This window comes from Pituophis catenifer, unplaced genomic scaffold (genome assembly GCF_029215685.1).
Source record: "Pituophis catenifer annectens isolate HBS135680 unplaced genomic scaffold, rPitCat1.0.hap2 SCAF_7, whole genome shotgun sequence".
Taxonomy (NCBI): domain Eukaryota; kingdom Metazoa; phylum Chordata; class Lepidosauria; order Squamata; family Colubridae; genus Pituophis; species Pituophis catenifer.
The window spans coordinates 34,744,582-34,770,872 of record NW_027256887.1 but is presented as its reverse complement, the minus strand read 5'-3'; the positions used below and the strand labels follow the sequence as shown (position 1 = coordinate 34,770,872).

Here is a 26,291-nt window from a genome sequence, read left to right as displayed (position 1 = left end):
GTGCAGCCGAAAACATGGCCTGAAAGTCCAATGGGGAAGCCATCCCAGGCCCCCCCTGGAGGTGCTGGTCAGCGCTTGGCGGCGGACTAGTTGCTTCCCTGGCCCGAAGAGGTTGTGCAGGGAGGAGGGTCGATGAGGCCTCCGCTGTGAGCCCTGTGCCTGCCTCCGGGCGAGGTGTGCTGCGGCCAGACCTGGGCACATCTGGAGTTCTTGGGGTCACTGCAATGTCGGATACAGATGAGATCCCCAACTCCATGCCTCTAGGGGAAGCACGCACTAGGTCCAAGGTCGCGGGCTCCTTGGATGGTGTTGCTGCCACTGCCCTCTGCGCCTTCTCCCACTGTCTCTCGAGAGCGTTGTGCCTCCTTAACGCATCTCTGTCCTGGAAAGGCAAGGCCCCTTCCGAAGCAGCTCTTCTGGTGGCGCTCAAATGCCTCTTTTTGGATTTCTTCCTGCCCCCTTTATTGCTTTTGTGAGGAGGGCTAAGCTCCAATTCCATATCCGAGGAAGTGGGGGAGTGTGGCATGGTTGAGGCTTGAGAGCGCTGGGCAGACCCCCTGATGCTGCACACCGCCACCAGAGGGCAGATCTCTCCACGAGAGACCGGCGCGTGCAAAATCTTCTCCTCAGATGGTAGAGGAGGAAGATGCTCAGCCCCCTTTTCAGGCGTGGGGGGGGGCTGCAGCCGACCCGCTGGTCTCTGAAGGTGCCGGCTGTAGAGTCTGTCCAAAATGGCAGCCTGCAGGTCCACCAATATGGCGCTGGCACGTGGCTCCGCTGTGCCCGACTCTGGCAACGGTCTTACACTGGCGGCCCGAGGGTCCGACCAGGTGCCATGTGACTCCCCTGTGCAGGGGAAGGCTGCTGAGGCGACTGGCGCTTTCCTCTCCCTCGCGCTAGCGCCAGCAAGGTAAATCAGCGACGGCGGCTCGATCGGCACTGCGTGGGCGGCCGGAGTTTTCAAACCCGCCGCCCAGCTGATGAGCGCGAAGCCACCCGCAGTCCTCTGCCTCGCGTTCCAGTGCCTGCAGCCAATCGAGGGTGTGAGCGAGGAAATCCGATGCCGCCGGCCAGCTGGGGGGGGGCGCGAGACACTAGGGGTCGCGACGCACGTGGAGAAATCGCTCCGATCTGATAAGGAGCCGGCCGGCTGAATTCGGGCTGCGAGGCTCCGCTCCTCCCCCCGCCAGCTGGTAAAAAGTGCCTCGCGCCGAAGCGCCAGGCACAAGAAAAAATGGGGCGCGAAAACAACTATTCAAAAGGAAAACAAACGCCTAGACGCTTAAGAGAAGGGGAGAGCCAAGACTTTAAGGAGTTTTAAAGAAAAGAAAGGAGAAAACCCCACAGAGGCACAATACCTGGAAAACCTGTGGAGCTCCAAAAAAACACTTCAGTAGTTGCCAGCAACTGAGTGAAGACTGGGGGATCATGGGTACAGAGGCGTGGCTTGGGGGCCGGAAAGGGGAAGAGCCTTTTGTTTCTTTCACTCAGTTGTTGCCAAATACTGAAGGATTAACCCATGCATGGATAGTGGGAGCAGCGCACAGGAAAAACACTGCTGTTGCTGGCGAACACACTTAAATAAGTCCAGGATAAATCAAACTCTCCCCATGATGATAAACAGTACAAAGGAATGGCATAATTACTAATAAAAACATTGCACACAAAGAGAAAGTAAATTAACACCTATTCAAAATAGTGAAAAGTCCATCTCATTTATTTTTAAAAAGTACTTCATTTAAAGCAGAGATTTCACAAACAGTAGAAGCTCGTCTTGAACCATAACATTTCATAAATAATTTGAAAACAATGTATACAGATTTCTTAAATCCTCACAGCTACAAAACCTTTATAAAGTGCAACTGACAGAACATCCTCTTACCAAAGCAAAACATTTTCTATGCATGTTATGGAGATGGTAATGAATGACTCTAAGAATTGGCAAGGCCATATGGAAGATTTTTAAAAAGAAACCGGCAGGAAGTCAATTAAAGCTGGAAATGAACTACTACCACCACCACCCAACATGCAAATACAAACAAACTAACATAAACATCCCTCATTTTTATTAAGTGCTTTCCAAATCACAGCATTCTTTTCCTGGTGCTGTTGGCAGCATCTTCTACACTCACCTGAGAAACTTCATAAAGCTATTTGTATTGTCCTCCCTTTTCTGAAAACTGCACAGAACCCATTATGTTAACCAATAGTGAAGAAGCAAGGCTTCTAATTTCTCAAGAAATGAGAGCCAAATGCAGTGACAGGGAAGGACCCTCTGACTTGTATACTGTTTTTCATCAGTCACTCCAGTGCAAAAACACAGGCATGCCACTGTTAGCTAAACGCACAAGCCAGTGTATAAGCAGCAGGATCATCTTCTTGCCTAAATGTCTTACACTCACGTGTTCACAGACATACACAGTTTCATCTCAGTTCGCAGCAACATTCCTTCTCTCTGCATCAGTGCACGACTACACAGATTCCAGCTCATGAATATTAATAGGCTCTCATTGATTATTTATGACAAGTGTTAGCTAGGAAGGGTGTCTTAGCCACCGTTGATAATAGATAAAATATTCACTAAGAAGCAAATGTAGTATACTTAAAATACATCTATCACTAACATTGTTGTTTATTAGGATGAAAATACAGATAGAAATCTCTTTTTAAAAAGTGTGTCTCATTTAATCTGAGGAATGAAAGGCAATTTTACAAACAGAAATTGTGGGATGACACACTTGTACCTGGAGAGGTTTTCAACTTGGGCAGTGCAGAATGGTACCTTTTTGAACATAGTCTGGTTTTTTAAAAGAAAATGATTGTTTTTCTTAACAGTTGAAGTAAACAAGGAGAAAAAGAAAACAAATCCAGATGTTTGTACTCTCTCTTATTTCATTTGGTGCTATCAAATCTGTTGAAATACTAAAATTAGAAGAAAACATATTCTAACAGTAATGTGCATTAAGATTTTATTTAGATTTTTTACAGACTATTTGATAGACTATTTCAAAGTGTGCACGGAGCTGATTTACTGCTGTGTATCTAGAAGAACATATATCAGGTGTCCCAGCCTGGTGTCTTCCAGAAGTGCTAGGATTAGAAATCCCAGAATTTCCAAGCAACATGGTCTTTGCCGATTTCTATGTCCTACCTTAATACTGGAACCCAACTGGAGACTGAACAAATATGAATGCCTCTATTTAAAAATTTCTTAGAGCAAGACTGATAGTTGGAGGATTTTCATCCCCCAATTTTTGAACTTTATCATTCAAAAAGCCACAGTCCATTCTGTGAAATGCAGTGCAGACAGTGATGCCCTTTGCTGCATCCATTACTATGGAGCAGAATTTTACATGGCCCATAAAAAAGATCTCACTCCATGCTTAATCCCATCTGTCCAGAGTTTTCTTTCTTTTCAATTTTGTAAACCACTCCAAAATGTCTCTAGGTGACTTGTATCAGAATAAGAATATAAAAAGGGGAGGGGGAGGAGAAAAGAATCAATCAATATGGAAATCCTGTCTATGTGGATCTATGACAATTTGCCATGGGCAACAACTTGCTGCAGGATAATTTGCTATGGTCAACTCATAGCAGGACAACTCGCTGCGGGACAAGAGTTACCCTAATATCAAAGAAATGGTGGAATAGAACCAGTAAAGAAAGGATGCAAAAAGAGGGACAGAATGAAATGTGAATAGCAAACATTAAAATATTTTATTTATTTTAAATAATTAAATAGAATTGTTAAATTGTCCTGCAGCAAGTTGTCCCATGGCGAGTTGGCTATGGCAAGTTATCCCATTCCACATGTGGAAAAACACACTGCAACCAAAGCCAAAAATGTTTCACAAACATCCTATCTTAAGACAACAGCCAGGTGTCAACTCTGAAATGGATCAGGCCTAGCGAAGCCATCTTTCAATTTCTGAAGCTGCCACACAGCTAGGAGGGTAGTGGGGAGAAGAAGCTTGGAATTCACACCCGCCAAAACAACTTGATATCTCCAAGGTCATTCAATTCAAACCTTTACTTTCAATGCACAACATGTGTACAATGAGATTGGATGCTCATACTAACAAGTGCTGACCAGAGACTGAACCCAGTTGCCAAGGAGATGACAGAGTACCTAATTGGACAATGAGATATGTGACATAGGGGATATGGGGGATGCCTAACTTTTAATTTTACGGAAAAGCAGGAAGTAGTCAGAACTCTTTTTAAATTTCATTTGTGCTGATGTGCTCAATAAACCAGTACTTTTGAAGTGAATGAAGCCTCAGAGTGCTGAACTGCTTGGGTTTGTCAGTCGGAACCTTGACAGTAAAACAGCTCTCAACTTCTCTAGCTAGACAGCAACCTCTCCAGGGTCTTGAGCCCCGGCCACCTGCCCAATCGCCTTCGGAACAAAGGAGAAAACTCAAGGAAGATCATAGTGATTGAGCAGAAGGGAGAGTACACGTCCAAGCCTGGCATGGCCTCAGCAAAGGGGCTGGCTTGGGGATTCTGGAACCCAGCCAGCGGGGACCCGGCCTAAAGCCTGAGTGGAGAGGTCTGAATAGCAAACAAATGTAGTACCAAAAGGTTTCATCTTAGAAGGGGTATTTACCAAATTTGCAGATGATACTAAGCTGGAAGGAATAGCCAACACCTTAGATCAGAGGTCTTCAAACTTGGCAGTTTTAAGACTTGAGGACTTCAACTCCCAGAATTCTCCAGCCAGCTATGCTATATTCTCCAGCTATATCTTTGTTGATGGTGTCTTGCCATCTCTGTTTTGGGTGCCCGCGAGGTCGCCGGCCATGGACTTCTACCCTGTTTCCCCCAAAATAAGACATCTCCTGATAATAAGCCCATTGGGCTTTTGAGAGCATGGCAATAAGGCTAAGCACTTATTTCAGGGTTAAAAAAAAATATAAGACAGGATCTTATTTTCAGGGAAACATGGTAGTTGGTAGGCAGTCTTGGCAATGGTGGAAGGTGTTGCTCTCAGGATATGTCCATACCAGCAGAGCCAGCCTTCTCTGATCTTCTCTATAATTGGTGCCACACCAAAATGTTGTTGAATTGTGTCATTTGTGATGTGGTCAAGATACCTGATATCCAATGGAGCATTCACATTTGCATGGCATGGAGATAGGTTTTGGTCCGTTTTTGTTGCCCAGCATTCAGTGCCTTACAGTACAATTGGGCAGATGGTTGTCTTGTAAATATTAGATTTAAGATGAATTGGTATTCATCTGTCACATAACACACCAGTGAGTTATTACCAATGCATCCAGGCTGCATTCACCCTTGCTCGGACCTCGCCATTGCTGTCGTCATTGCCTTGGAGGTGGGATCCTAGATACCAAAAAATGTCCACCTTCTTTAGGTTTTCTCCATTGATTTGAAGCATTCCAGGGGTGGTGACAGTCTCTAAGTACTCAGTTTTCTGATGTTGATGCGTTCTGCTGCAGGTCATGCATGATGGTGTCCATGACCACTATAAACAAAAGTGATGACAGTGGAGAGTCTTGGTGTACCCCAACCGTCACTGGGAATCTGTAGGAGAGGCCAACTGAGCATCACACTTGGCTGCTGGTGTTGTTGTATAGCATTTTGATCCAGTCAATTAGTGGTTCAGATACTCCGTAATCCCGAAGGGCATACCAGATCAGTTGGTGTGGGACATGATCAAATGCCTTCTCCATGTCTAGGAATGCCATGTGTAGTGGTTGTGTCTTCTCACAGTGTTTCCGTATGAGCTGACCTGCTGCAAAGATGGCATCAGTTGTTCCACAACACAACACTGTATTGGTTGATCGTGAGTTGGGCGATCCTGCAAATGCTTTGATCAAGGATTCTGTCAAAGATCTTCATAGTGTGAGTCAGAAGGCGGATTGGACAATAGTTGGCACAGTCAGCTGGGTCACCCTTGCTTGTTCTTGAAGATGAAAATTGTTACGCTTGTTGAACCCTCAGTTGATACATGGCCAGTATTCATTACAGCATTGAAGAACTCAGTCAGCCAAGGTATCTCTGTGTCTCACACTTCCTTTAGTTTCCAGAAGTCCATGGGCAGATTGTCAGGTCCAGGGGCTTTCAAGTTCCTCATTCTGTCCACAGCATTGTTGACTTCTTCCTCAGTTATGAGTGGTATGGGTCCATGGGTTGGTGTGCCTACTGTAATTGGTGGATGTTGGAATTCAATGTTGAAGATCTCATTGAAATGATCTTGCCATCGTTGCAGGATCTCCTGTATGTTTTAGAGTCGTTTGCCATCCTTGTTCTTCATGCCCATGTAATGCTTGATGTTTTGTGCAGCCTTCTTCTGTGCTTTGGCCAATCGGTAAATGTCTTTCTTGCCTTCGTCTCCAGGCGGTCATATAGGTCTTGTAGTGTTCTGCCTTGGCTTCAGCAACCACTCTCTTGGCTGTTCTTTTGGCGGTTATATAGTTCTGTCAATTCTCTTCGGTCTTATCTGCTTGCCATTTCTTGAAAATTTGCTTCTTTTCCTGCACTTTCTCCTGTAGACCGAATCATTCCTAAATGTACTGGCAATGTACTCTGTAGACTATTGAATAATACTCTTAATTTCACAAGCTATCAAATAATGCTTAGCTCATCTAATGCAGATTAGACGTAGGAAGGGAGATGCCAGATGTTCAACTTGGCTTTAGATAACACCAAGAAATAAATATGGTTACTAACACACACTGGATAATTGAGAAAGCTGAAGAATACTTCCAAGTGGATACGGGTACTCCTTGACTTATGACCACAATTGAGCCTAAGATATTCTGTTGTTGAGACATTTGTTAAGTGAGTATTGCCCCATTATATGACCTTTCTTGTCACAATTTAGTGAATCACTGTAGTTGTTAAATTAGTAACACAGTTGTTCAGTTAATCTGGCTTCTCAATTTACTTTGCTTGTCAGGTCACAAAAAGTGAACATATGACCCCAGAACACTGCAATGGTCATAAATATGAGTCAGTTGCTGAGCATCTGAATTTTGATTACGTGACCATGAGGATGCCACAACAGTCTTGTGAAAAAGGTCATAAATCACTTTTTTCACTGCCATTGTAACTTTGAATGGTCACTAAACAAAACTGCTTTAAGTTGAAGACTACCTGTATGTGATAGCTATGTGAAACCTGAAATAGCTACCTATTTCAGGTTTCCCTGAAATAGAAATGCCTCTAATTGTATTGACTATATCAACCTGTGAGAGGTCCTTTTTTTTCTTTTTCTGGGAAATGAGGTTGCTGGGTAAAACTTCAGAGTGTTTTTCATATACTTGTGCTTTAAATGGGAGGAGGCAAGAAGATGAAGAAAAAGACAGTGAAGAAGTCTATCTGTGTGTATAAGGGAATTTAAATTTATTTCTTGACCTTGATTAAACAATGATCTTTTTTTGATGAATGTATTAGGTGTTTGAAATAAATGAGCTTGTCCATTGTTGTGAAAATTATGAATCTGTTTTTGCTTGCCAGGCTGGCAAAAGAATGAAGATAAACAGAAAGTTTTCATTTGGGAACTCCTGCATTTTCAAACCTCAGACAAAATGAAGAGTTTTGTAAGTCTGAAATATGTTTAATGACATAAATATTGGCATGGAAGGTTTCAATATGGGTAAAGAAAAAAAATAAATTTAAATTTAGCATTTACATTTGTTCACGATAACTTGGTTGTCACTCTTTGCAATTTAGTTTAGTTTAGTTTAGTTTAGTTTATTTGGATTTATATACCGCCCTTCTCCCGAAGGACTCAGGCCGGTGAACAGCCAAAATAAAACATGTACAGTATAAAATTTAAAAAACAATTTAAAACACATTAAACAAATTTGGCCCATACTAATTAAAACACCCCATTTTTAAAAACAAATTAAAATTAAACAATTAAAAAGAGTTAGGCCAGCCCAGCTTGTTGGAATAAAAAAGTCGTGAGGGCACGGCAGAAAGTGCGAAAATCCGGGATCCTCCGTATCTCTGGGGGGAGCTCGTTCCAAAGGGCAGGTGCCCCCACAGAGAAGGCTCTCCCCCTGGGGGCCGCCAGTCAACAATGTTTGACCGATGGCACCCTGAGGAGCCCCTCTCTGTGGGAGCGTACTGGCCAGTGAGAGGCGACCGGTGGCAGAAGGCGGTCTCGTAGGTATCCAGGTCCTAAGCCATGGAGCGCTCTAAAGGTGGTAACCAATACCTTGAAGCATACCCGGAAGACCACCGGGAGCCAGTACAGCTCGCGCAGGAGAGTGGTACATGGGAGCGCCATGTCGCTCCCATAACCACCTGCGCGGCCGCATTCTGGACCAGTTGGAGCCTCCGGGTGCTCCTCAAGGGGAGCCCCATGTAGAGAGCATTACAGTAGTCCAGGCGGGAAGTGATGAGGGCATGAGTGACCATGCATAAGGAGTCCTGATCCAGAAAGGGACGCAACTGGCGGATCAGGCGAACCTGATAGAAAGTCCTCCTGGCCACAGCTGTCAAATGTTCTTCTAAAGACAGCCGTGTATCCAGGAGGACACCCAAATTGCAAGCCCTCTCCGTGGGGGCCAACGACTCGCCCCCAATAGTCACTGATGGCTATATCGGGACGCCGGAAACCACAGCCACTCGGTCTTGGACGGGTTGAGCCTGAGTCTGTTTCTCCCCATCCAGATCTGTACGGCTTCCAGGCAGCGGGACATCACTTCAAGGGCATCATTGGGGTGGTCCGGGGTGGAGATGTACAGCTGAGTGTCATCAGCATACTGGTGGTACTTCACCCCGAAACCACGGATGATCTCACCCAGTGGCTTCACATAAATGTTGAACAGAAGGGGCGAGAGGACCAACCCTTGTGGCACCCCGCACACAAGGCGCCTCGAGGTCGACCTCTGCCCCCCTGCCAACACAGACTGCAACCGGTCAGATAGGAAGGAGGAGAATCACCGCAACAATGCCCCCCACCCCCAACTCTTCCAACCGGCGCAGCATAATACCATGGTCGATGGTATCAAAAGCCGCTGAGAGGTTTAATAGGACCAGGACAGAGAAACAACCCCTGTCCCATGCCCTCCAGAGATCATCAACCAATGCAACCAATGCCGTTTCCATGCTGTACCCAGGTCTGAAACCCAACTGGAATGGATTTAGATAAACCGTTTCATTCACACTCTCAACAACCTTCGCCACAAAGCGGAGGTTGGAGACTGGACGATAATTTACTAACGCTGCCGGGTCCAGGGAAGGCTTCTTAAGGAGAGGCCTTACTACCGCCTCTTTCAAGGCAGTGGGAAAGTCACCCTCACTCAATGAAGCATTAATAATCCCCTGGAGCCAGCCTCGTGTAAACTCCCGGGAAGCCAGCACCAACCAGGAGGGACACGGGTCCAATAAACATGTGGCTGAGCTAAGTCTACCCAGAATTCTGTCCACGTCTTCGGGAGTCACCGGGTCAAACTCCTCCCATATAACATTCTCAAGACCTGCCTCCATCACCCCTCCCGAATCTACCCAGTCAGAGTCCAAGTCTTCCCGAATTTGAGCGATTTTGTCATACAGATACTGCACAAAGTCCTCAGCCCTACCCTCCAAGGGGTCCTCCCGCGCACCCAGATGGAGCAGGGAAGCGGGTCACCCTAAACAGGGCAGCCAGGCGATTATCTGATGACACAATAAGAGCGAAAAAATAGTTAAATTTTGCCGCTTTTATCGCCACTAGGTAGGTCTTAATATGAGACCTCACCAGTGTTCGATCAGATTTGGAAAGGCTGGCCCTCAAACCGCTCTCCAGGCGTCTTTTCCGGCGCTTCATCTCCCTCAGCTCCTCGGTAAACCAGGGAGCCAAGTCAGAGGCCGCAAAGGCATGACCTGATCCAAAGCTCCAGTGGCTGCCCTATCCCAGGCGGCCACCAGGTCTTCAGCCAAGTCATGAGCCAGAGCCTCAGGGAATGGCCCAAGTTCCGTCTGGAACCTATCCAGATCCATCAGGCACCTGGGGTGGAACCACCTCATCAGTTCCGCCTCCCTGCGGTGGGGTGTAGCAGTTCGAAGGTCAAAGAGAAGGAGAGGGTGATCTGACCATGACAAGGGCAAAATCACTATATCCCCTATATCAAGATCACTCAGCCACTGACCAGAGAAAAAAACCAAGTCCAGAGTGTTTCCCCCCGTGTGAGTAGAGCCATGAACTAACTGGGTCAGGTCCAGAGCCGTCATGGAAGCCATGAACGCCCAAGCTGTCTCAGACATTTCGCCGATAGATGGCAGGTTGAAATCCCCCATGACCAGAAGCCTGGGGATGTCAACCGCCACCCAGGCTATAATGTTGAGCAGTTCGGGCAGGGCCGCCATGTGGCAGGGAGCCAGCTACGTGATCAGCAAGCCCAACTGTACCCCATGACCCCACTTCACAAGGAGGGACTCACATCCGGCAATCTGAGGAACAATGGCCTCCCTCGGACCAAGACCTTCTTTCATAACAACCGCCACCCCCCCCGCCCTTACCCTGTGACCTCAGCTAATGAAATGCGCGGAAACCAGGTGGGCACAATTCAACAAGGGGGAACCCTCCTCCTGGCCCAGCCAGGTCTCCGTAATACCCGTCAGGTCCGCTCCCCCCTCCTGAATAAGATCACAAATGAGGGGGGCTTTATTTACCACGGACCTGGCATTGCATAACATCAGCCGAAGGCCTGGGCCCTGAGGAACTGTGCAACCCGGGGAACGAGAAGAGCATTGGGGGCCGGAGCGCGCCACCACTCGAAGACAGCGAGCGCGCACTCCCGCAACAGGATATGGCCCCTTGCTCCCACCATATCTGCCCCTCCCACCCACAGTACTGATGGAATGGCCCTCATCGGTACAAACGATGAGGGCCCCCTCCTTGACCCCGAGCCCCGCACCTCCCATGCCGTGACTCTCAGCCGGACCAGGCCCCACCCTCAGTGGGTTATCCCTCAAACCCACAACCCTAGTTCCAATCCAACCAATCCAATCTCTCCAAGGCTCAAGGTTGACTCAGCCTTCCATCCTTCCTAAGGTAGGTGAAATGAGTACCCAGTTTGTGGGGGCAATAAGCTGACTTTGTATAAATATACAAAAGTATGAAGGCTATTGCTTAACGCATTGTAAGCCGCCCTGAGTCTCTGGAGAAGGGCGGCATATGAATCAAATTAAAAAAAAAAAAAACCTCCCCCCCCAGAACCCCTTAAAAATTGAGCTAAAGATTTAGATAAAAAACCCCTAAACCTCCTCTTCGCCGCATGCCACCTCTCGGGGTTCCAAAACCTGTCATCAAGGTAGGCCACAGCCAGGCCGCTGCCGCTCCCATCGGCGCCGTCCCAGCGGTCGCCATTGCAGCCGACAGCATCCACGTCACCCCCGGGTCCTCCACAGGCTCCCAGGCCCTGATGTGGGCCGCCGCCACTCCGGATGCCACCGCCAACACCCACCGAACAGGCCGCCCACCGCCCAGGCTGCTGATGCCATTCTTCTGGCGTCCTCCCGGCAACGCCGCTGTCAGCTGTGCTTCCTTCAAAGTCCAGGAAAGAATGAGCCAAACTCCATATTTTATAGAGTAATGTACTTTTACTGGAAGATGAAATGAACGCAAGCAAGGAAAGCTGAAACTAAAGCAATAGGCGCGAAAGTTGCATATAGAAAGCATCCCCTCCCACTGTCCATCATCAATCACCCAATCCAAAGGTCTCTCAGAGGTCAGGTGGACACACGTCTGGCATCGTCAACAATCAGGAACGCGATGACGGTTGACCGATAGCCACTTCAGTGCTTAGGTTTCGTTTCTTCAAAAATCCACCAGCTTGCTTCCCTCCCCCCACGCTCTTCCCTCCCCCGTTTCTTATGGCAGCCAAAGCAGAAAGTCGGAGGCTGACAGCCACCGTCCTCTCCACGGCGCCCACACACACTGGCTCCAACTCGCTGGCTGCAGCGTACCGGACAGCAAAAAGCTCTCAGCAAGCCAGCGAAAAGCTCACTCTGCCGAGCCAGGGCCAGAAAGATTGAAATTGGCCCATAAGACCCCAAATGGCCAGAAAATCACCCCTGCGGCATCGGCAGCTTCAGATCCGGGCCGCCATCTTGAGCATGTGCAGAAGGGGCATTTTACATTTGTCTTTGGAGCAAAGCTCTCCCAGAGGCATCAGCATGAAAGTAACATGTGATCAGGATGTGAGCCCCAGCCAGTAATGGGATTCAAATAATTTAACAACCAGTTCATCCAGGGTCAGGTTTGCTGTTGTGGGAAGCATGGCACATCCCCGTCCCCCAGCTCTGCCGCACATACAGGATGAGCCACGCCTCCCACGATGGCCAACCTGACCCTGGGTGAATCGGTTGTTAAATTATCCCCCCAGGGGTGAAATGCTCCCGGTTCGGACCAGATCACCCAATCCAGTAGCGATGGCGGCAGGTTGTTCGGAGAACCAGTAGCAAAAATCCCTGCCTCCCCGCATGCCCAGATGAGCCACGCAATCATCAGAGGCTTTTTATTTTTAAAGCATTTTTTCTACAACCTCTTCTGCCGAAAAAATGTTTTTAAAAGAAAAAAAAAAGGCTCTGCCAATCAGGCAACTCAGCTCAGCCGAAGAGGTTGTAGAAAAAATGGTTTTAAAAGTAAAAAAAAAAAAAATGGCCACGCCCACCATCACATTACCCCTCCACCAAGCCACGCCCACAGAACCAGTAGTAACAAATTTTACATCTCACCACTGCCCTCTCCCCCTCCCCCCCAAGTGGATCCTGGGCGCTGCGCTGCAATGGAAAGGCTGGCACAAAGGAAGGAGGAGGAGCAGGGAGAAAAAAAAGGGAAAGCGGCCTTCTCCTTCCCTCGCGTTGGCTGCTCGGTTGCCCATTTCTCCATTGCAGCACCATGCCATGCCACGGAGGATGCCCCACCCACCACCACCCAGATGCCCTCACTTCCCCAAGCATTTTTTTTCCTACCTGATTTCCAGGTCTATCGCATTTCTCCGTCATGTTTCTTGCTGTCGTGTGCAGGAAAACAAGTTTGTGGGACTAAAAAAAAAGTTCAATCAATTCTAACTTCGCGTGATTTTTTTTGGCGAGAAGTTGGAATTGTTTGAACTTTTTTTTTAGTCCCACAAACTTTTCTTTCCCTACACACTGTGGCAAGAAATGCGACGGAGAAATGCGACAGAGCTGGAAATCAGGTAGGTAAAGAAATGCTTGGGGGAAGCAAGGGCATTAGCTATCGGTTCTACCAAACCAGTGCGAACTAGCTGAATCCCACTGAAGTAAAGAGCAAATAAAGAATAATGTAGATAAAAGAAATAATGTGAATAAAACAGGAATCATACAGAGTCAGATATATGGGCTCTGGGGGACCCTCTCTATTCACATTATTATAAGGGGAAGATGTGCTTGGATACATGAACTCTGAGAGACTCTATCTATTCACATTATTATAAGAGAGGAAAGTGCTTGTTGGAAATTACATTAACAAACAGTTAAACCCTTTTAAGTGGTAATATATCTTCTGATACCTAGATGTCAAGGAAAGGACTGCTATATGGAAAAACATCTGAGTGACCTGACTGTGAATGACACAAAGACCTATATGTTACAAAGAGTTACTTAATCCAATGAACTTACCCAAGGATAGTAGTAACTCTCCCATTAGCGACTCTGAGCACTTAAGAAAAGTTGTGTGGCTAAGATAATTTTGTAAACTAAAGATTAATGCTTTAAGTAATTAGATGAACTTATTAACAAGTAAATGTAACCATAGAAGGAAAATCGGATGTATGATCTCATGATTAACCATATATGGAAAATGTATGATCTCACTGAATCCTTTGTCTTAGAAATGTATAAAAACCATTGTATCAGAGTTCTTTCTTTGTTCAAAGCTTCAGGTACAAATCTGGCTCTGAACCTTGCGCAATAAACTGTCTCTGACTGGCCTGGGAATGTTTTTTAGTCCTTCCATTCCACAACATTTATGGCACCCCAGATGGGACTAGAGGACAAAGAACTTTTGTTCTGCCAGACAGCCTGCCCCAGCGGAACCGACGCCTCCCCAAGGAAAATCCACTGGCCGGCCATTAGGACTCCTTTGAAGTCCACGGAACCTTTCGGTGAGGAGGTGCCGTAACCCGCTGGCGAAACAGGCTAGTCAAGGATCCTTAAAGGCTAGCCAGACACAGAGACCTTAAAGAAAAGAAAGAAAGAAAGAAAAAAAGGAAAAAGAAAACAGGTAAGTATAAATCAGAGAGTTAAAGTCTCTCTGTTTAGAGGTACCCCACCCATTAAAGGGGTGGCAGAGGGGCCTGATCACCCCCTACCTGGAGACCCAGTGGCCTAATGGATAAGGCACTGGCCTCCTAAACCAAGGATTGTGGGTTCGAGTCCCACCTGGAGACCAGGTGGCATTCTGAAGTCTCTGGAATTAAGTATTTAAAGTATTTAATTAAGTATTGTGTGGGATTGTGTGGGTGGTTAAACCTCTGCGGTTCTCATAGACGACTGTCGGAACGTCCAGCGTCGTGAGCCAGGGGTAGTGTTGTTAGAAAGGGTGGTAATAAATATTGATCAGTGGAAGACAAAAAGAAACCCCCCCCTTAATTACTCAAGTATCAGGCAGAGTTTGCTAGGGTCTGTTTGATGAAAACTAAAGAAAGGGGAGAAAATAAAACCTTATGCAATAAAAGTTTTTTTAAAAAAATGTGTGATTTTATGTGTGGTAAGAGAAAAGAACTAATTGCAGTGTTATAAATTTTCTGATAAATTGCCGTTCTTAAAAAGCTAGAGAACTCTGAAAGACATTGTTTACTGTTCTTCCCACCCGGGGTTTAGCAGGCCGTAAAGAGGAAAGCCTGTCTAAATGGGAAGTGTCAGATAATTTGACTTGATCAATTTGGTGTGATTTCTGTTAAAAATGTATATATAATGATAGTGTGTAAAATTGAATGGAGTTGAATTGATTGTTTGGCTGGCCAGCAAATTAAGTAAACTTGTGTTTGAATAATTGTAATGATTGGTATGCATGAAGTGAGATTTTTGCATGTGAGATTGGTGTACGCAGTTTGATTGCAGCGTGAATGTGAAGTGTGTTGAGGGTAAAAGTTGGTGAAAATGCACTTTAATTCCCCTTCATATAATTTGTGGGAAATGTCTGTGAATTGTGGAGGTTAGAGAGAAATGCAGAATGTGTTGCTTTGTTGGAAGAATGCTGAATGAAGCAGGTGAATGCTGAATGAAGGGAGGCTTGATTGCCTCCTGTAAAACGTTTTTTTTTCCTCTCCCCCCGCCTCTTCTCCTTTGGAAGTGAGAAGCAGGAAAAGGGTGGGCTGTTGGATTTTTTTCAGCGGACATCTCTCTCTCTGCTGAAAGAGCAGAAAAAGGAGGGGGAAAGATCGGCTAATGTGGTTTTTGCTGCTGATCTCTTTAATTTGCATACGAAAGCTTTTCTGCTCCGAATACAATTTTGATTTTATTTTTTTCTGGAAATTTTTGAGGTTTAAAACGCTTAATTAAACCTATATAAAAGAAATGATTTTGAAAGATTTTTTTAATCTGACTTGCATTTTACTAAAGGCAGAAGATTGAAACTAAAGTTTGATATATTTCAGATTTGTTTGTTTGATTGTTAGCAGCATAAATTGTTGTTCCTTTCGAAGGAGCTAATTTGTTTATAAAAGAGAGATATTCACTAAAACACGGAGATGGCAAGCTGAATAATTATAGGGAACGAACAACTACAAAAGGTTAGGAAAAACAGAGTGTGAACTATACAACTATTACTTATTTGCCAGACCCAGGACCGAAGAACCTAATCACAAACAAAGACATTTAACCACCATAAAACCACACACACACAAAATAAAGAATTCACACGCCAAATCAAAAGATTTTTTTTGGGGGAAAAAAGGGAAAAAGGGTTACTCTTACAGTTACGACAGGCTAGCCTCGGAACGCTGTGCTTGTGTTTGTTTCTTGCCTGCCTCCCCAGAAAGAATAAACTGATTCTACTCTCAAGCAGCTGACCTCCAATCATTTCGAAGTAATCTCCCAGCCGGGAGTTTTGAATTCAGGAAGGGAAAGCTCTGCCTTTCAACAATCCTTAAAGGGAAAGGCTTCTTTTTCCTTCCGACAGGAGTAGCGTCTCAGCCTCTAACAAGCAAAAATTAAGATAGTTCTATGCAAAATTAATTGTATCTGGACCTTGGAGTTTCAAATGGGAGGGACATGAAAGAGGGAGCCTTGAAAATTTGAAACAAGCTTTGACCAAGGCTCCTGTATTAAGTTTACCAAACTTGGAAAAGCCATTCAATCTCTTTGAAAAAACACACACACACACACACACACAAATGAAACAATTTTAATACAGCAGACAGACTTGATTGTAACTACAAATCACAATTTGAATCAAGCACAGTTCTTAGCCAACACCAGATCAATGGATCAGTTTGGATTAGAACATTATGGTGCTGAAGTGATTGATTTACAAACAAAAATAAGACCTGATTTGGAGGAACACCCCCTGGAGAAAGGAGAAGCAATTTGTATAAATGGTTCCTCTAGAGTGGAAGGGGGAGTACGGAAAAATCCTGGAAACAAGGGGTTTGCCTCGAAATTGGTCTGCTCAAACCTTTGAATGGTATTCATTAAATTAAGCTCTATGGACAGGGAGCCTGGATAGCTCAATAGACAAATGCATTGTAATTTAACACCAGCTGTCTGCACTTACTGTCAATTCGAATCTCGCCAAGGCTCAAGGTTGACTCAGCCTTCCATCCTTTCTAAGGTAGGTGAATTGAGGACCCAGTTTGTGGGGGCAATAAGCTGACTTTATGAAGGCTATTGCTTAACGCATTATAATCCTGAGTCTCCCGGAGAAGGGCGGCACCTTAAAAAAAAAAAAAAAAGGGAGGGGGGATGCTGGAGACTGTATGGGGATGCTGTATGCTGGAGACTGTATGCATTTGGGATAGTGCATTCATTTGGCAAAATATGGGTGGAGTCATTGGGGAATTCAAGCTATGTAGATGAACTTTTAAAAAGCTATGGTTGTATTGGGATATATCCTTTAGTAACATCAATTATAAACAAATGTTTGATTTGTAAAAAGGTGAACAAGCTGTCAGGAAACAACAGATGGGTGGGAGACCACCAGCTTTAAGACCATTTCAATGTATTCATGTGGATTTTACAGAATTGCCAAAAGTGGGGAGAGTAAAATATTTATTGGTCCTAGTGGACTACCTCACAGGATGGGTTGAAGCTTTTCTCTGCAGTAATGCTACAGCAACAGTGGTGTCAAGAGTTTTATTATACCCAACCTAGAAAGATTATCATCATATGAACTGTTGTTTGGAGTAGTTTTCACTACGGGAAGCATATGCATTAATTTTCTGGAAACCAGAGACAAAGTATTGAAACAATATGTGTATAAACTGTCCAGATATTTTAAAGTTTTTAGGAAAAGTTGTGTGGCTAAGATAATTTTGTAAACTAAGATTAATGCTTTAAGTAATTAGATGAACTTATTAACAAGTATATGTAACCATAGAAGGAAAATCGGATGTATGATCTCATGATTAACCATATATGGAAAATGTATGATCTCACTGAATCCTTTGTCTTAGAAATGTATAAAAACCATTGTATCAGAGTTCTTTCTTTGTTCAAAGCTTCAGGTACAAATCTGGCTCTGAACCTTGCGCAATAAACTGTCTCTGACTGGCCTTGGAATGTTTTTTAGTCCTTCCATTCCACAACACCACCACTGGCCCCAGCCCTTTTGTACATATGCTGCAACATCTCAGGCTTGTATGAATGAGGAAGAAACCGCATTGCCACACTTTTATCCTGCAGGTGCCCCCATGCCATCCTCCCTTTATTCCTAGTTCATTTGGGAACTAATACTGTTAGCAAAGGTATACTTACCCAAATTCAATACTATTTACCAAAGGATTTTATCCTTCGGGTATTTTATCCAATAACTTATCTATTATTTTGAAGGGGGAAAAGAGAGGGCACACAAAAAAAAAAACTTCGGAGCAATTTGACAACCTTCCTCCCCACTACAGTTCGAGAGAAAAGTAGCTAGAGAAATGAATGCTCAGAACTGTAGACTTTGAATCATCCTTAATTCTTTTGAGATACCTTATTTCTGCTCATCAATAATAAAAAGAATACAGATCACCGTTAAAACGCAACTAGAGGCAACGCAAGGTCCTTAACAAAATCGGAAGGCGCTCGTTGACCCAGGAGTTAGCTTAGAGGAACCCGACCATTTATTTCCTGGTAGGATGAGGCCATGTGACAAGAATGAAAAACAACTGAGGCACTAACCGTGCCTGAAGGACGTCACTCAGTCGGGGCCAAAGAAGACCATCGCTCTCGCTTCCTTTATTCCGCCGCGTCTCCACCAAGAGGCCGCCTCTTAGCAGCCTCCGCTCGATGCTCTGCTAATGACGCGCGCGGGGAAGGGCGCAGTCGGGAAAGCGCAGGTGGAGGAAGTAGAGCGCCCTCTTCATTTACACGCAAAGGGAAGGAACTATGCACCGGTGAGGCTTAGCTGTCCTGCTATCCGCTGCTACTGCAACACCAGCAAAGACGACCCTCGCTTGCCCGGCGGTATTCGTGCCTCCAACTGAGGGCGGGACTCGGGACGAGAAAAGGAAAGGGGGTGCTGTCGCTTTAATGGTGACGTAATCGGCGCGCCGGATGCTCCAGGTCACATCGCTGTGCAGCCGAGACTTTGCTTTGCGGCGGGTGACTTGGTTGGGCTTCGGACCGGCCTAAGTGTGTGCGAAGGGTTATCTGCCCTGGCCTTTGTAGAAAGTTTATTTCTGCTTTCCCGTCCCGAGCGACGTGCTGTGACGTACCCTCGGCGCTCGACCGCGGCTCAGCGTGACCTCCAGAGGCTTCTTTTCCCGCTCATGCATGGGCTTCCTCCTGTTTTGTTAAGCGCGCCCGGTGGATGGACTGGAGGGGTAAGAGCCGTGTTGGTCCGGAAGAGGTTGGCCTGGGCCCGTTCGTTTGAAAGGAATGTCGGCTCGCTCAGTCGGATTGGCTTTCACGTGAAGCTCTGTTTAGGATTTGGAGCTCTGCCCCGCTTTTGCCCTTCATCAGGCTTTGAATATAACTTCAAGGAAGCTGCTTCGCGCAACTTTCCTTGTTGAGAATTAGCGATTGAAGCATGTAGGCTAGTTCCCTGTAATGTAAGTTCCTACCGCGTGTGTAATGGGTGGTTCTTTTATTCTCCCCCCCCCCCCGTAGTATTTTGTATATTTTCTTCGCTAATGAGGTAATTTAGTACGGTACGCCAAACCTTGTGGCGCAATATTCAATGTTTGTCATCGACATAATGAGCTTCCCCCTAAAAGTGATTAAAGCTAACTCATTAGTCTCATTGACTAAGCAATGTTGTGCTCAGTTTGGGATTTTTTTTGCCAAAGAACAACAGCCAGTAAATAGATTGCTCCTAACTGCTATTTCCTCATCCTACCACATGCTGTCAAGCAGGTAAAGCCTTTTTAAAAAAAATATATTTTAGTTACAGTACTAGATGTCTATCCATTTTAAGACTCTTAAAACATGTTTAATTTCAATATTTTGATTTAAGAATTAAATTATAATGGGAAAATTTAAAGAGGAGTACAAATTCTAATTTTTTTTACTTCTCACCATTTTCCTCACCATATACTACTAAAGAAGCTACATACATCAAGAATCAAAGGTAAAATCAGATGCACAACCAAATTTAGATGTAAGTATCTACAGTTCACTGTTTTCTGTGGATTTGAATCTATGGCAGCATTTCCATGGTGACTACACTTTCATAGCACAGCCAGTCATCACTGAAGTGATACAAAGCCTGTCTTTATTACAAGTATCTTCACTTACCGACTGCTCATTTAGCAATCGGAAGTTACAATAGCACTAAAAAAGAAGATTTATGATTGGTTCTTGAAATTATGGCATCCTCCTGGTCATATGATTTGGTTGCCTCAAGACCAACATACATTTACAATGATCACAATGTCTCACAATCACCATTTGCAACAGCCAGCTTCCAACAACCAAAGTCAAGGGGGAAGCTGGCAGAAAAGCGGTTTTGGATTGTATGAATAGATTGTATCAGAGTTTGAATTACTGTAGGGAGGTGATAAAGTTTTGAGCTTTAGCAAAATAATCCACTTTTTAAACATGCTAAGAAGCTGTGTTTATACACTGTAGTTGTTTGAATGGGAAATGAATGAGTGGAATAGAAAGCCATGGAGTATTCCCCATATTCTGCTCCACAAATCAGTTGAAAAAGGTATTCAACTTCTGACTGGAAAGTATGGCTGATTTGGGTGCAGCACAGGGTCCCTTGCATAAGTAGCCTTGCGTTTATCTCAGTAAAGTTTATTTGATTATTCATTTGGAAGTTTTAATTATTGACCTTTTTTCTAACATTTTTTTTTTAATATGCAGGAATTAGTTGGATTGGGATTAAAGCATAGTTGAAAGAAGCACAGAAGTAAGTAGATTTTTTAAAATGTCTTTTTTGACAATGGAAGTAGAATGACTTGAAGTAAATTATGCTGTTTAAGTTGATTTTTATTTTTCTAAATTCTAGCTTTATGGTTTGATCATTGTTAATGATAGCTTGTGGCTAGGATGGGAGCTGAGAAAGAATTTTGTTCCTTTAATTGAATTCTGTACAAGTGAATCTTTTAATTCAAGATAGCCGATTTTTGAGATATGAGAATTGTAAGAAAGGGTAGGAAAATAACTTCCATTTCTGAATACTGAAAATGTCATTCAGAAATACTTTGTCTCCAGTATAGATAGTTGTTTACCACAATTAGGATTGGCAAATTGGTTGTTAAGCAAAGTACCCTATTTTCTGGAGTATAAGTCACACCATTTTCCCCCCTAAAAGAGAGTGAAAATTTGGGTGCGTTTTATACAGCAAATGTAGTCCCGCCCAGCCTCTTAAAGGGAGGTTTCAGAGGCTGAAAATAAAGCGAGGCGCAGAGCTCACAACCAATGAACCTGTTGCTAAAGTCACCTCTGGGAACAGCTGATTGGGGGTATTCCAGGAGGCGCCAATCAGCTTTTTTCTTATTTTCCTCCTCAAAAACTAAGGTGCATTTTATAGTCCAAAAAATATGGTAGTTGCTAAGTGAAACTGCCATTGTGCTTATGTTGTTACTTCACTTTTGCTTTATAGACTTCCTAAAGTTGTAAATACAAGGATTGGTCATAAAAAATCTTTTTTCATTATTGTCATAATGTTTTTTTAAAAAAAAAATTTTATTTTTTCAAACATAAACATAAAATATATCTTTCAAGAGCGAAGTCTCGATCCGGTCATAGATAGGTACAATCACTTACATTTCTTTAACCAGCTCCATTCACAATTTCCCATTACATCTTTTAAAATTCAAAACATAAAATTTTTTAACTTGAATTCTAACATCTTAATCTAAACCATTCTATTATATCACCACCAATTTAATTTCCAACTAAACTTCTCATTTTTATCTTTTAACCTCAATATCAAAACATTAATCTTAAAACAATATTCTAACCTCTTAATCTAATTATTTACCTTGCAATTTTATCACCACAAATCTTGTTTTCAAATTGAATACAACTTTATTTTTATTTCAATTTATAGAACACAATTCTATCCATATTTCTTAATCTCTAGGCCCATTTCATCAAATCTTTAAATCTTAGACTTTTATCACTTTAGCTTTAATTTTCTCACATTTATCATCTATTACACATTTCATTTTACACAGATTGATCCCAAAATCCATATCCTCCTCCATATCTCCTACTATTATTTGGCTGATTTCCAGCATATTATTATTTTGGCTGATTTCCAGCATAATCTCCGTACCTCCAACTATTGTTTGGCTGATTTCCAGCATCTTTTATTTTGGCTGATTTCCAGCATAATCCCCTCCAAGCCTCCAACTATTGTTTGGCTGATTTCCAGCATATTTTATTTTGGCTGATTTCCAGCATCATCTCCTCCAGAACTCCAACTCTTATTTCACTGGTACCCAGCATCTCTTATTTTAACTTTTTCCTTACAGTATGTTTATCTATTATTTAGCCATTTCCCAGTATACTCTTCCAGATTGATTCTCAACACATTTCATAGTATTTATCATTTCCAGCATATATTAAATTCAGTCACAGTTCGTTACTTAAGTCTGTGTATCTTATATTTTCATTCAATAATACATTAATCAGTTATATTTACCCTTCTCAAATTTGTTTACAAATTTAGAATTAAAACATGTTACATCAAACAATAAATTTTCTTAAATTTGTCTCATATTAGTATATACTTTTATGTTTTAACAAAAATATCATTTTTAACCACCTATACATCAATCCTCTATTTTATATTACCTTCTTTTATTTCCCATCTTTATTACTTCAGGAGCCCTCCTGTTTTTATCTAAAAATCATTTATATATTTAGCTCTTTAGCATTACACTTTAATTTTATCTGCTTTATTTCTTCATTTCCCTATCTGTCCATAAACGTTCAACTTCAATTCTTTTGTTCCTGCGCCACACCTTTTGTTGCTAAGCCAGTTAGTTTCAATTTTAATAAATCAAGTGTATTTCTTCTTTCTTTGTAGAATCATCCAAAGACAGAATAGAAATCTCCAAAATCCAAAGTTTATAGTTGGTTTCAAAATAATCCAAAATAGATAACAATTCAAAGTGTTTCTTTTCCAAACAGAAGGAGGGACTCTGCAATCCACATTCCGCTTAGTCAAAGCAATCCCCATTTTATGGCTATTATGTAACCATACGTTTGTCTCTCCTTTAACTTCCCAAAGATGTTAAATCCCAAAGTCCAAAACTCTTGGTTATTTTCAAAGTAATCTAAACAAAACACATTGTTTCTCTATCAAGCTGAAAGCAATCCACAAACACTTTCACTTAGTCACGGCAATTCTCCATTTTGTCAATTATGTGATCATCCGTTTGTCTCTGATCTTTTAGCTTTTAAAGTTAAAGGGGGGTAAAGTTTAAAGGGGGGTAACCCACAAAGGGTTGGGCTTAGCCCGACAGCGGGCTCTGTGACTGGGAGTGCGGGGTCGGGGGTCAAGGAGGGGGCTAGTTTCCGTATTAATGAGGGCTGTTCCATCGGTACTGTGTGTGGGAGGGGCAGATATGGGAGCAGAGGGCCATATCATGTTAGGGGAGTACGCATTCGCTATTTTCAAGCGATTGCGCGCTCTGGCCCCCAATGCTCTTGTTCCCTGGGTTGCGCAGAACCTCGGCCCGGGCCTTCAGTTGATGTTGTGCAACGCCAGGTCCGTGATAAATAAAGCCCCCCTCATTTGTGATCTCGTTCAGGAGGGGGGAGCGGACCTGGCAGGTATTACGGAGACCTGGTTGGGCCTGGAGGGGGGGGTCCCCCTTGTTGAAATGTGCCCACCAGGTTTCCATGCATTCCATCAGCCAAGGTCTCAGGGGAGGGGCGGGGGAGGGGCGGTTGTTATTAAGGAAGGTCTTGGTCCAAGGGAGGCCACTGTGCTTCAGATAGCCGGATGTGAGTCCCTCCTTGTGAAGTGGGGCCGTGGGGGGCAGATGGGCTTGCTGGCCTGAGCTGCTCAACCTGATAGCCGAAGTGGCGGTTGATACACCCAGGCTTATGGTCATGGGGGATTTCAACCTGCCATCTATCAGGGAAACGTCTGAGGCGGCTCAGGAGTTCATGGCTTCCATGACGGCTATGGACCTGACCCAGTTAGTTCATGGGCCCACTCACACGGGAGGACACACTCTGGACCTGGTTTTTGTCTCTGGCCAGTGGCTGAATGATTTTGATATAGGGGATATTGTGATCGAGCCCTTGTCATGGTCAGATCATTCTCTCCTTCGACTTGCCCTTCAAACCGCTACACCTCGCAAGGTCTCATATTAAAACCTACCTAGTGACGATAAAAGCGGCAAAGTCTAACTACTTTTCCGCTCTTACCGCATCTGCAGATAACCGCCCAGCTGCCCTGTTTAGGGTGACCCACTCCCTGCTCCATCTGGGAGCGCAGGAAGACCCCTTGGAAGGTAGAGCTGAGGATTTTGTGCAGTATCTGCATGACAAAATCACTAAAATTTGGGAAGGCTTGGACTCTGACGGGATAGGTTCAGATGGGGTGATGGAGGAAGGTCTTGAGAGTGTTATCTGGGAGGAGTTTGACCCGGTGACTCCCGAAGACGTGGACAGGATTCTGGGTAGACTTAGCGCGGCCACATGTTTATTGGACCCGTGTCCCTCCTGGTTGTGGGAGCGTTGTGGCTGGCCTAATTTTTAAAAATTTTTAATTGTCAATTCTTAATTTTTTAAACATTTAAATCTAGTAGTTTTATTTTAATCAGATATGGGCCAAACTATTTAATATTTTTAAATTGTTTTTAAATTTTATATTTGTGTGTTTTATGCTGACTGTACACCACCCTGAGTCCCTTTGGGAGAAGGGCGGTATATAAATTAAATAGATAAATAAATAAATATTCCAATTTAAAAAAAGTTTCTCAATTTTATAATTTGTTTCAATAAGAAGATTATTCCAAATCATTCCGTAATACATTAAGCTCCTTAATGGGTCCTTTCCTCCTGCAAATTATTTTACAAAATCTTCTTACCCCACAGATCCATAGCCACTATTTAAGGCTAGGGGTTAATTGTAAAAATCCATGTTCTACCGTTGTTCCCGCCTGGGTTGGTGTCACTCACCCGGCTTCCAAACACTTCGCCCTTCTCTTCCTTCTTCCTCCTGCACAACGCTTCTCCGGTTTGCCCTGGCTTCGAGGCAGCCGCCATGGCTGCCGCACCCCCGCCGCCGGCTTAGAGGGTTTTCTCCGGCCTCCGAGGAGCTTACCTGCTCCTCTCAGCCATCCTAGGTGTCCCTCTCTTTCCCCTGTCCCTACAGGACAGGTTCGGTCTGCAGACCTGTCGGCGGTTCGATAGTCAGGGTTTTTGCGGGGCTCATCAGAGCCCTGCCATTTCCCTGACTGAATTGCCGTGGCGCCAAACCGGAATACCTTTATTGTCATAATGTTGAATGGCCACTAAACAAGGAAATTGCTAAACGAAGACTAACTCTAATTTCCTAAACTAGGGGTGCATAATCTGTGCCATGTAAATCATTAGGCATGCCTTTTGAGCCCCCCAATTTGATGACAAATTGTAATTTGTAAAGTGATATTAGAAAAGAAATGAAAAACCTCAGTCTGCAACAAAAATTACACATATCGTTTTAAAGGTCATGTGAAAATAAGTGCATGCTTCTTTCTAATCTTTATAGTGAGTTACCAGGTTTTCCTCTATAATATTCCTATTATGAAACCTAGATAGTCAGTCAATATTTGCCATCCCTTGACACTATGTTTTTGCAATTCATAGCTTATTTATCTGCATCTTAATGATTTATCTAAATGAAAGTGCTCTATGATTGAGATAAATATTATTCACAATATTACTCGCTATACTTGATGTGACATGTGGACAATTTATGATGGGTATTTTATATACATTATATATTTTCATACATCTGTTGAAACTGTTGATGTACAAGTGACTGAAAGTGAGCTAAGAATGTAGATTTGTATATGAATCAAAAAATGTTTAGTTGTAGGTATTACAGAAACAACTTTTAATATGGGAAATGTCCCAATTGCAAGTAAAAAAAACTTTAGAAAGATTGTAAATCTTAGAATTTTCAGAACATTTTTGTTCATTATTAAATTTACACATTGTTTATTACAACATTGTAGAAGCTTACAATTATAAAAAATAAATTAGAAAACATAATAAAATGATGCAGTTAAATAAAATAAAATGCAATCATGAAACTGACAGCTTGGTGAAAAGGTGTTTTTTCCTATGTTCCCAAATGCTATGAGAGTAGGAGCCAAGTACTCCACCTTAGGGAGCTTATTTCATTGCTTGAGAGCTACGTACATAGCATAGCATAGAACTAAGCTGGAGAAAGAAAGAAAGAAGAATGCTAAGTAAGAGCTTGTGCAAGAATTTACACAATTTAGAGATAGGAAGCATGAGAAGCTTTGATTTTGATTAATATAAGATAGGACAGAGAGAAACTTGTCCATGTTTTCAAGATTAATGTCAGTCCTTGATATGACATCTCAAGAAACGGAAGCCATAAAGATTTCAGGAATGTGCTACTGTAAGGATTTGATCAAGTTATGGATTATCATTGCTGAGTCAAACTGGTTTAAAAGGGTTATAGTTGGCACACAGACATACTTATGCAATTATCCTTACCATGGCAAGAAATATAAGTC

General features: G+C 43.5%; 2 protein-coding genes across 8 annotated transcripts in view; one reads left to right on the top strand and one right to left on the bottom strand.

Annotated features, from left to right (window-relative positions):
• Positions 1-18,906, bottom strand: part of ZCRB1 (zinc finger CCHC-type and RNA binding motif containing 1) — an 81,711-nt gene extending 62,805 nt beyond the window's left edge. For 3 of the 4 annotated variants that reach the window (XM_070946926.1, XM_070946928.1, XM_070946929.1), the window contains exon 1: positions 18,307-18,643. The gene's annotated coding sequence lies outside the window, so the exon portion shown is untranslated. Of the gene's footprint in view, positions 1-18,306; positions 18,644-18,842 lie in introns of those variants that run through there. The other variant, XM_070946927.1, reaches the window with a different exon arrangement.
• The window catches only part of PPHLN1 (periphilin 1), an 81,624-nt gene continuing 73,981 nt past the window's right edge, over positions 18,649-26,291 (top strand). For 3 of the 4 annotated variants that reach the window (XM_070946925.1, XM_070946922.1, XM_070946924.1), the window contains exons 1-2: positions 18,649-18,950; positions 20,437-20,482. In XM_070946925.1, coding sequence (XP_070803026.1) covers position 20,482 — 1 coding nt within the window. In that variant the 5' untranslated portion in view covers positions 18,649-18,950; positions 20,437-20,481. Of the gene's footprint in view, positions 18,951-19,671; positions 19,727-20,436; positions 20,483-26,291 lie in introns of all 4 variants that reach the window. The other variant, XM_070946923.1, reaches the window with a different exon arrangement.